Source organism: Chelonoidis abingdonii, chromosome 2 (genome assembly GCF_003597395.2).
Source record: "Chelonoidis abingdonii isolate Lonesome George chromosome 2, CheloAbing_2.0, whole genome shotgun sequence".
NCBI lineage: Eukaryota > Metazoa > Chordata > Testudines > Testudinidae > Chelonoidis > Chelonoidis abingdonii.
The window spans coordinates 154,302,332-154,314,213 of NC_133770.1; the positions used below are offsets into that span (position 1 = coordinate 154,302,332).

The window sequence follows — 11,882 nt, forward strand, 5'->3', positions numbered from 1 at the left end:
ACTGGAGTCAGGTGCTCTAACTGGAGTCAGGTGCTCTAACTGGAGTCAGGTGCTCTAGTTAATCTAAAGCAAACCTTCCTCCCTTGGCAGGGAATAAGGCCCCCTGCTAACACTCTTATGCTGCCCTCTGGCCATGCTGTATCACAGTTAGCAGAGTATAAACTTCCTGATTTAGAATGGTGATGAAACTCCGTGTTCTCCATTGAAGTTTTCTTTACCAAGGTGGTTGGAAGCAGGGTTGAAACTGGGTAGCTGGAGACCTCGTTCAATTTAAGTACAAAAGGTTCCAATAATAATTCTACTAAGTGCATTTAAAACCCAGCTAAGTATCCAGGGATGGCCCAGTCCTGGAATATAATTAGCAGGACTTTCTCACCCTCCCAATGGCTCTGAGTGCAGCAGGATTTGTAAGATGACAGATTTGCAAATGAGGATAACTATGCAAGTCACTTGCTGAAAAGGTCAAGTAGGTTTCCCAGTTTTCTATGGGCCAATGACTTTTCTGAGGCAGAGCAGTTTAAAAACTATCCCTCAGGGAGTTTAGAAATTGGTAACGGTCACTAAGTCAACAGTTTGAAGGCAGCCCCAGTTAGGAGTCATTGACAGTTATTTCCTTTTTATAGCACTGTCTTAGCTGTGTGAAATGATCTGTTCTCTGTTTATTTCTTGTGGATAGGTGTTTTTCTCACAAGCATGCACAGCAGCTCGCTTTCCTCTTTGTCAGTCTTTGCAAAGATGCCCTGGCCTGACTACCCCAGTTAGCTCGGTATTATTTAGCTTTTATATTGTGCTTAGCATGACCTATTAGTCAGTTATATTTGCAGGTGTCAAATGCAACATTGATTGAGTTTGATTGGAAGAAAAATATATCCCTGTCTCACTACTAGAACTGTTCAACGCTTTTATGAAAAAAATCTCCAAACCAGGCAAGACCCACCCGGTTTTCAGTTAAACCCTAAGCTTAGTCCTGGCTCAACAGGAGTTTCACTGAAGTTTACAAAACCTTTTCATGAACGTGAGCCAAATTATTTGATGCGACAGGGAAAATCAGCACAAAGCTAATATGCTTGAGGTTCACTTAGGTTAAAATCTGGCTATAGAGGGGCTGCCAAGGCAAAATTCTTCTTCCAGGCCTGGATTCCTTTGGCACGAAGTGCTCAGGATGCTGCTTACCACACACAGTCACTTCAGGAAATTGAATTGGCTCTTGGGGATGGTAGGTGGATAATGTGCCTACATCCAGTTGGATCATAAGTTCCATTCTTTTATAAACTAATGAAAAGTGAACCCACATTGTTGGGCACTTTAGTAAACTCAGAAGTTTTGGTCAGAGATTTCTGCAAACCACCTACTATTTATATTTGGGTTTTCCCTTCAACTGTTCCCCAAGTTATGGCTTGAATAAGCCACAAAAGTCCAAAAGAGAACTCCAGAGAAACCGTCAGCTATTGCCTAAGATTTGGGACAAATTATTTGAATCTATAGAGTATTATACTGTTGCCACCCATAGCCCAAAAGTCACACTACTCTTGCTCAAACATTAGACTACACTGACTTACAGGGTCGGTGAGTTTGGATGTATTTGCTGGGGTTTCAGATGTCTTAGGAAACTCACATAATTCAAGTTGCACCTAGCTTTATTAAGAGCTTCATACCATTACATCCTGGACACATTTCTTTCCATACTCCGGTCCCAGAATGTCTCTTTTTCCTCAGCTGATGTAGAGACACACTGTGTACAGTCCTAACTTACCCTCCCTTCCTGAGGTTTGGCTTGAACAAAGAAATCAACAAGATAACAAAGCTCTGCTCAAATCACAGGCTTGGCTGCTCCTTCAGGACTGTGATCCTTTCTCCCAATCCCACTCCCTTACATCTTTCTAGAGGAAGTCGCAAGTCACTCAGTGAAACCTTATAACCCACTTGATCCTGGTGGGACAGACAAGCACTGCTAGTCTGAGTTCATTCATCAAAAATTCATGCTCAAAGGGTCATTATTTATTTGTATTCTTGTTTGAGTCAGCAAATCAGGGAGCTGAAATAATACCATGTGACCAATACACTAAAAATGCTGAATGCCTTGTAGTAAATAATTCATAAGATGAACATGATTAGTCAAAACTGTCAAATATTTACAAATAATCAATAGGATTGGTTCACGAATGACTAATCAAAGAAAGGGAATAACTTCATAATAAATAGTCTCACTGAATAATTTAGTTATAATAAAGTTTCACAAGCAATGCTGCAATGCACAAAGTCTAAAGCGAGAGAAATAATCTACTCAGGTGCTGTTCTGTTGTATGTAGTTACTGTTTGCAGAGACTAATGTGAATCTTCCTTTCCTCTCATTTACATAGGTTCACAACAAGGTCTGCACTGCTAGTACCACACTGACCGGGTTTGCATTAAGAATTAACATCTTCAAAATTGTGCTGATTAAATGGAGATTTTTTAAAAAAAAGTTAAAAAGGACAAGTCTGGCCAAAACCACAACGACTAAGAACTCGGGGATATTAGTAACAGCAGCTGGCAGATTTCACATCAGATTCCTGCCTGATCTTCATTGAAAGAGACAAGACTTTAAGCATGGAGCCAGAGGCAAATGTAGAGTATAAACAATCTAGCTGGGAGTATTGTGAAGTAAACGTTTGCACCATTAAGGAGTTAGATTCCTGATGTGATTTGTATTTTTAAAATAAAGGGGTGTCTGATATATGAACCAGGTCATGCCTTTTTAAAGGGGCAGGGGAGGGGGAAGATCAGGCAGAAAGAATATTAAATCCAGCAAAATGGAGATCATCCTGTATTAAATACAGAATTCTAGCAGCACAAATGGACACCTCCTACATTGCAGCCCAATTCCAAACAGCTTATTAACCAGTAGATTTTATATTTCAGAGGGTAAAGCTCTAAGAAACAGAAAGTAAAACAAACCACCAGGCAGGTACTGTGTGTTAATTCCCACAAACAACATAAAAGTTGGAAATGATTGAAAGACCTACCGAAAACAGGGTGGAATAGGCAGAGAGAGCAAATTTGATGCAGTAGAAATAGAGGAGGGGATCTTTCCCCTCTGATTCTTTTGTCATCTTTTCAGCTCACGCTCTTGAGTGTGTGGATTGGGCACTGTCTCCTAGTCTCAGTGGCTGGAATAAAAAAAACAACAAAAACCACCCTTAAACTTCAACTGCTCTTTACAACTTCCGCTTGGGAGAAACAGAAAGCAGTTAGACGGGAGGCAGGAATATTAACCCTTTACTGCATTTATTGCCTAATGGAACTAGCATGGATTTTTGTTTCTCAAATGAACGGGTCAAGATTCACTGCTTTTTTTATTATTTCAGTGGAATATGGATATTCATAAAATAGGTGCAATCAAAAACACAGGCAGCTGCCTACCCTTTGAGCTACATTCTCTTAAAAAATAACTGTGTTACAGGCAACAAGTCACAATAGGAGACACTTGTCTTGCCTTTTATGGCATAAAAAGAACACTGCAATTCTGTGATCTCAGGGGTATTACTCACTTTCATAAAGCTCTGTTTACTTTTACAGATGTGGATATTGAAGCAACAAGAGGTTAAATAACTGCTCAAAGTCAAAGAGGGAGTCAGTGGCAGAGTTGGGAATACAAATCCAGATTTTCCACCTTCCAGTCTTGCATTCATCCTTTAGTTACCTGCTGTGACACATCCTCTGACAGCTGACATTATCCTTACACAGGGCAATGGGCTCAATGGTCTAAGAGTCAGCATTTTCCAATGAATGGGGTACAAGATGGGGAAGTAGACACCAAATATAGTGTGACAAAGTTCCTCCTCTACCCAAGAAAGAAACCAACAGGACTCCACTGGCCATCACATACAGCCCCCAGCTAAAACCCCTCCAATGCATCATCAGGGATCTACAACCCATCCTGGACAATGATCCCACACTTTCACAGGTCCAAAGAGGAAACTGCTGACGCCTTCAGTTCATCTGCAATTTGCACCATCAGCTCATGGACTAAATAAAATAGTGAATGGCTTTGCCTATATACAGAAGCCATTTCCCTCCTCCCTATGGTTTTCACCTCAACTGTAGACAGGCCCATTCTCACTCTGATTGAACCTTAACCTCTCAATTAATTTCTGGCTGCTTGCTAGCATATATAACCTCCCCTGACAACTTCACTACCCTGCATTGTACGAAAGTGGGTAATTCACCACGAAAAGCTCAACACTCAAAATGTCATGTTAGTCATAAAGGTCCACGAGGAGTACTCTGCTGCTTTACAGATCCAGACTAAAATGGGCTAACCCCATTGATACTCCTTCTACCACTTGCTGGGTATGGCGTATTGTCAGATTTGCTCACCTAAGTGGAATCGTCTCCCACAGTCCTGATCAACTTCTGTCCGTGATAGGAGTGGAGAGGAGTAAGAGGGGGAAACCCGGCCCAGCCTCACTCCCAGTTCCAAGCCTAGGCCCTGTGGGATGTTAGCTGTAGTTCACTGTAACCGCTTGCCATGAACCAGCTAACAACTCCCTGGGGCTCTACTACAGTGCCCCCCCTCCTCAAACACTTCTTTAATCTCACCACAGGGACCTTCTCTGGTGTCTGATAAATGGCATTGTACTCTCCGATGTCCTCCAGGAGCTCACTCTCAGGTTCCTTGCACCCTCTTGCTTCCAGCTCCTCACCCCCCACAAAACTAAAGTGGACCCTTGTTAACCCAGGTGCCCCCGATTAGCCCTCCTGTCTGGGCTGCAGGTGTGTGTTTCTGGTGTTCTAATCAACCTGTCTGCCTTAATTGGTTCTAGCAGGTTCCTGATTACTCTAGTGCAGCCCCTGCTCTGGTCAGTCAGGGAACAGAAAACTACTCATTCAGTGACCAGTATATTTGCCCTCTATCAGACTTCCGTATGGGCGTTGTCCGGGGTTCTCTGCTCGGTGTCTTCATTAGGTTCCCTTTGTTTAGCCCTTTGACCTCGCTTCCAATCCTGCTTTTTCATTAGTTGTCCCACGGAATCATTTGGTGTCACAGACCCGTGGATCCTCCCCTTAGGTTGGGGGGAGGTCCTTTAGAAGTGGGCAGGCCCACCTCCTGGATGCCAATAGGATCAGACTCCTGTACCCCACTAGCCTGGGTCTGTCACAATAGATATTATAGTTTTGATGAGGATTTACTATGTGTAATATCAAGTATCGGGGGTAGCCGTGTTAGTTTGTATCCACAAAAACAACAAGGACTCCGGCGGCACCTTTAAAGACTAACAGATTTATTTGGGTATAAGCTTTTGTGGGTAAAAAACCACTTCTTCAGATGCATGGAGCGAAAATTACAGATGAAGGCATTATATACTGACACATGAAGAGAAGGGCGTTACCCCAGAAGTGGAGAACCAGTGTTGACAGGGCCAATTTGATCAGGGTGGATGTAGTCCACTCCCAATAATTGAGGAGGAGGTGTCAGAGGCAAAGCTGCTCCTTCAGTAAATAGTCTAATAGGGTGGGATTTTCAGAAGCACCCAGCAGAGTTTGATTTTTAAAATCAGGTGGCTCCTGTCATGTATTTTTGAAATTCTCATTCTTAACATTCAAGATGTCATAGCCGTGGAGAAAGAGAGCTCCAGCAATGACATACATGATGATTACTTAACCACAGTTCACTGAACATAGAGAAGATCTGGTTTGAATAAGTCAGAGAAACTGGTCTCCTTCACCGTCATGGACATTACTCAATTGTATGTTATATTGGTAATACCGGGTATCTCAATGTGCCCTTTTATTAGATCTTTTGTCCTTACTCTGCTGTTAGCATTTTTATTATTGGCATGCATCGTGGAGACACAATAAAGTATTCATCAAGAGCCTTCGCACCCACTGAGTTACTTCCAATTACTGCTTGTATAGCTTCCTCTCCAGCATTTTTCTCAGTGGGTTCTATTTTGCTACTTAATATGTGACCCTGTTCCAAGTCATCTGGTTTCAGTTATAGTAACATTTAACAACGTCTGTACTTTAACGAAGCCCATATTAAGGAGAAGACTTAACAAAAGCAGGCTCATGGGCCAGACTCTCTGATCTAAGTCCACTTCATGCGCTCAGGCAGTGCAAAATGGACAGATTCCAGCTGTAGGTGGCTATTGGAGAATTCCTTAGTAGAGGGGAAATCTCTGCTAGCACTTAGCTTGCAGAGGCTCTCCTGTTGTACTGACCTTTCACCTCCAGCATTTCAAATGCTAGGTAGAAAGTGGGCAGAACCCTGTGCTTGCTCCTCCACTGGTGTAAAGTCATTGAGGGACCTCATGCCAGTGGCATGAAACAGAGATGCTCCTCAGCAACTCTCAATTATTCTAGGACCAGACTGTGTGGGATCAGTTACATTGTTCTGTATTCGGCCTTGGTGTGTAGAAAACGTGAGCTATGGGCTCATGACTCAGCAGATGTTAAGGCTTCCTGAGGGATATGGATAATTTTTTATTCTGTTGGGGAAGCTGTTGCCTGTTAGCTCCCTCCAAGTGGATCTCATTTTCTTTCCTTATTCTCTGCCCTTCTCTAGTTTTTAAAGTGTAATTTATACAAATCAAGTATATTTATATGGCTATTAGCACAGTGACAGATTTTAATATGGGTATCAGTGTGATGCTCCATAGCAGTGCCTCTAGCCTGAGCCTTTGTTTTGTTTTAACGAACTAGCAGTAACAGCTCTGCAACGTTCTCTATATTGCTGACTTTTTAAAAAAAAAAAATGAAATGCTCTGGATGCTGATGAATTTCCTTTCCTTGTTCAGTGTTCATGATTTCATCTGCCATCATCAGGCACTCCAGTACATTGATTCAAAAGTAGTTCCAGACTTCGCTATGTCCCCAAGCCAGCTGGATCTGGGCAACATCCAGTCATTGTCTCTAATTGTGGGCCTCTAGGGTTCATTTTTGGGTGCGGACCGTCTGTCTGGCCCCCTTCCTAGAACTGTGGAGTCCCACGGCCCAGCTGCTCTAGAAGCTGAACTCAGCTGGTCTCCTGAGCCTCCCAGTCATTATTCATGCTCTGCTAGAGTCCACCTCCATGGGTACGCTGGATTATCAATTGGCTCTTCAGGGACACATGGAAGGTAAAGGAAGGCTTTGCACAAGAAAGCGCACATGAGTTATGAAACTTTAGGAAAACAGAAGCCTATATATTCTCACCCACCCTTCACCCCTTCTTGTGAGGCCTGGGGTCCAGTCCATGTGTCAGGCAGATAGACTCTCTGCAGTGACTTCTCTCTGGTGGAGTTCAGCTAGTGAGAGTGAGGCGAGAGCAGATTTTACCCTTACATAAGGTTAGTTTCCTAACCCACTGACCAGCTTCAGAGCACCAGTCAGATGGTTAAAGTCCTAGCTACACAATGAAACTGCAAGACGTGTTTTTTAAAAATGGCAGTTCGAATATCAAGGGACGATCACATTTTGATACCAACTCATACAGACTATCAGTGTCATTGGCACATTCTTTCATTGTAGCTTCTCTAAGTACCTCTGTGAACTGTGGTTTTGTAGCAGTAGTCAGTACACTCTAAGAGGAAATTCCCCAGGATTATTTCAGGAGTTGCATGCTGGAAAGGAATGTGGAGGAATTATTTTTCTTCTCTCACTAGCGTAGTGGTAGAAAACCAGCTCTATGAGAAGTGCTGGGCTACACCTTGCATGGCTTAGAGGCTCTGATCCATTACCCGTCGTTTCTCCTCTAGGCTGCTGGTTTAAATCTGGCCCAGTTGAAAAGTTACTGAAAATCATAAGCCATGTGTTGGTGGGTCAATGTCATTTCCTAGTGGATAAGTTCCAGATCACAAAAGCCAGAAGTGCTTCTGACACTAATTTGCTCCCCACATTGATACCCTCAGCAGGAAGGCCAAAGACCAGGAGTTGAATTCTGAAGTAACTCATTGCCTTCAATGAGAATCGCAGATGCTCACTGTTAAATTCCCACATACATATGTGAGAGCTCCCTTCTTCTGGATTAAGGGAAACAAGCATAAAAACAGAAACACCACAGTGCGAGCACATGCATCTCCTTCATCACAGGCATTGGCAACTCTGAAAACAAAATGACTGCTGTCTCTGTACACAGGAAGTTGTGAGATCTTTGAAGAGAGGCATCATTCATTCACAGCTATATTTGCTGTGCACAGCACCTTTCTGGACCCGGCCCTGATTGAGAATGAATACTAAATTGTGTTTCAGAGGTGATCCCACAGAGATCAGGGTTGAGATGGCTGTGCAAACTTCTGCCATCCTCCACTGCTTGTGTTGGATCTATCCTAGGGCTAAACAGAGAAGTTCAGTCTTATGAGTGTCAACAATAAATTAACTTTTCCTTCCCTCCTATCCTCCTCCCAAACCGCACCCGGGCTACCTTGTCAGTTCTCTCCCTCTTTTTATAATGACTTTTTTAATAAAGAATACATGATTTTTAAACGATAGTGACTTTATTTCCTTAAGCAAGCTGTAATCGAAGGGGGAGGGTGGGTTGCTTACAGGGAATGAGTCAATCAAGGGGGTGGGATTCATCAAGGGGAAACAAACACGCAGTCACACCGTACCCTGGCCCGTGATGAAACTCATTTTTTCAAAGCTTCTCTGATGCACACCGCTTCCGGTGTTCTCTTCTAATCGCCTGGTGTCTGGCTGCGCGTAATCAGTGAGCAGGTGATTTGTCCTCAGCCTTCCACCACCGCCATAAAGGTCCCCCTTACTCTCACAGAAATTGTGGAACACAACAGCAAGCAGTAATAACAAAGGGGAACCATTGGTTTGGCTGAGGTCTGAGTGAGTCAGCAATGTTGCACCAGCGCGCCTTTAAATGGCCAAATGCACACACTACACCATTCTGCACTTGCTCAGCCTGTAGTTTGAAACAGCTCCTGACACTATCCAGCTGCCTGTGTATGGCTTCATGAAGCCATGGCATCGAAGGGTAGGCTGGGTCCCCAGGATAACTACAGGCATTTCAAACATCCCAACTGTTATTTTCTAGTCTGGGAAGTAAAATTCCTTGCTGCAGCATTTTTAACAGAGGCAGTGCTTCTGAAGACGCGAGTGTCTTGAACCCTTCCTGGCCATACCACGTGGATGTTGGTGAAACGTCCCTTGTGATCCACCACTGCTTGCAGCACCATTGAAAAGTACCCTTGTGGTTTACGTACTGGGTGGCCTGGTGCGCCGTGCCAAGAATAGGGATATGGGTTCCATCTATCGCCCACCACAGTTAGGAATCCATTGCAGCAAGCCATCCACTATGACCTGCACGTTTTCCCAGAGTCAGAACCTTTCGTACAGCAGCAGCTTAGTGATTGCTTTGGTTTGGCTGCTTGCATCACAGCAGCCCCCACAGTAGATTTTTCCACTCCAAACTGATTCCCGACTGACGGTAGCTGTCTGGCGTTGCAAGCTTCCAGAGGCTCTTGCACTCGCTTCTCCACTGTGAGGGCTGCTCTCATCTTGGTATTCTGGCGGTTCAGGGCAGGGGAAAGCAAGTCACAAAGTTCCATGAAAGTGCTCTTACGCATGCGAAAGTTTCGCAGCCACTGCGAATCGTCCCACACTGCAAAACTATGCGGTGTCCCACAGTCAGTCTGTGCCTTGTTTCCCGGGCCCAAAATCGGCGTTCAATGGGTAGTAACCTGCCCCATTACAGGCAGGAGCTCCAAAAGCACAGGGCCTGCGTTAGGGAGAATTCAGTGTCCATGTCCTCATCACTCTCGTCACTGCCCTGCCGTAGCCGCCTCCTCCTGGCCTGCCTTCTTGCAGTTCGCATCGACATGGGCCTGCCTTATGCTTTATGGTTACCCATACACAGACACGAGGAATAGGACGCGAGGTATTTCACTTCTTCAAGGTGCAGTGACAGGGTCCATGCTTGCTGTGCTAAGAGACGATTAGGATTAGAAGATGCGAACGGTTGTCTGCTCTTCTTAGGGAGGGGTGAGCTGGTACCCCAGAGACAATATTATATCATTCAAGAAGAGAATATCTGAACTACAGAATTCCAAGGGGTGGCGGAAACTGCAGGAACTATGGGATAGCTACGGGATAGCTACAGTGCAACGCTCCAGAAATCGATGCTAGCCTCAGACCACGGACGCACACTGCCGAATTAATGTGCCTAGTGTGGCCGTGTGCAATCGACTTTATACTATCTGTTTTATAAAACCGGTTTATGTTAAATCGGAATTATCCCGTAGTGTAGACGTACCCTTAGATCTAATCCATTAGCTCAAGTGGTAGAAGCTAATGGTTAATGGAGAACAGGCAGTCCATATTTATGCAGTGTATGAGGAGCTCATTACAGAAGCCCTAAAAAATATACTCGGGGGGGAATTCTGCACTAGCAGAGGGATTGACACTGACTCTAATAGAACTTTTCCATCTCTTATTTTGTATGAAATTTGCTATGCAAAACACTAGGGCCAGTGCAATTCCATCAGGATAGGTGTTTGAGAGGAGAAGTCAGCTGAGGACCAAATTTCTTTTTAGTTTATACCTTATAGAAAACCCATCAGCTTCAGAGGGATTGCAAGGCAGGGGGCAGTTCTGGACATATTGGAGTCTGTTTTAAACACGCTTTCCAAAGTTTGGATATGCCAGCCCATCAGTGTCAGGAACAGTTGTTGATGTCACATTACTGACAAGAGCAATAACAACGCATCAGCAACAAGCGATGCATTACACGCTCCACCCGCCATGAACTGAACAGTTACCCATAGGAAAGCAAGTCCCACGAGTCAACACAGCCTGCTACTTACTGTGCATCTTTGCAACACCGCAACATGCTCCTTTCTACTTCACTTCATTTTGATCCTTTTAAGTAAATAACGTCAAAAAGATTCACAGTTGTATGATTTGATTGAGTAATTTTGAGATGCTTCTGCTGATACCTCATGGGGGGTGTTCAAATGAAGCAAAGCATGATGGCTGGGACTGCATTCTGGGGGCCTTTAATAACGCATTCCTGAAATGCTTTTGAAGGCATGAGGCCACAGCAGTTCTGTTTGTGCAGCTGTGTTCCTAACCAGTATCACTGACTTTTTAAAAAAGATTGTTTAGAACATAATTGGAAGTATGTGCAATAATGACAGGCCTCTGTCAGGGAAAGAAAAACCTAGACACATGTGTTATTAATTGGTTGTGAAAAGGCATTGCCATCTGTGGAATTACTATCTATGACCAGGTTCTCTTATCTGCTCCCCCAAGCAGAAGCCAGACAAAAACAGAGCTGGATTCTAGGTGAGAAAGGAGAGGATAGTACTAGGGCCAGAAATACTACCTCTGTTGGTACTCTGCAAAGGCAGCTTTACTGGAGCTTTATTAAGTAAGGACCCACAGGTATTCCAGAGGAGCAGTTACTCTCTGAAACATGATTCCCTTCTGACCACTTGACTAATCAATACCACATCACTGAACCTGGCAGGATCCCCTCCACAGCTATTACTGTGAAGCTTTGAGGCAAAGATGAGAAGAGGAAGGGAGGCAGGGCCAGCAGTGTGAGGAGACAAGGTCCTTGTAGGTCTCCTAAAAATCGATTTCTATAATATCGACCTAATTTCATAGTGTAGACATACCCTGAGATTCTCCATGGAGCTCAGGGCGTCTGCTAGTTTTGGGAACACCAAAGCTATGGAGTCTCCCACACTATGCACATGCAAAAGCTATATGGGGAAGAAAGTGGTCCTTAAGACATAGCAAGTGGTATTAGACTATCAACCTAAGTATCAGCCTAGGATAAGACACAAATGGATAAGATACAAATGTTTATGTCTCCTTCCCCCCGCCAAGTTTATCTTCCTTACTTACACTAGGATTTTAAATATCACTGTACCGATACTGCTGTGCCGTGCCACTGTAAAAGTGCTCTT

General features: G+C 44.0%; 1 protein-coding gene across 2 annotated transcripts in view; it reads right to left on the bottom strand.

The window, feature by feature from the left end:
• The window catches only part of LOC116840018 (tetraspanin-15-like), a 216,745-nt gene extending 213,619 nt beyond the window's left edge, over positions 1-3,126 (bottom strand). For both annotated transcript variants that reach the window (XM_075062739.1, XM_075062738.1), the window contains exon 1: positions 3,006-3,126. In XM_075062739.1, coding sequence (XP_074918840.1) covers positions 3,006-3,092 — 87 coding nt within the window. In that variant the 5' untranslated portion in view covers positions 3,093-3,126. The remainder of the gene's footprint in view (positions 1-3,005) is intronic.
• Positions 3,127-11,882: the final 8,756 nt, after the last annotated feature.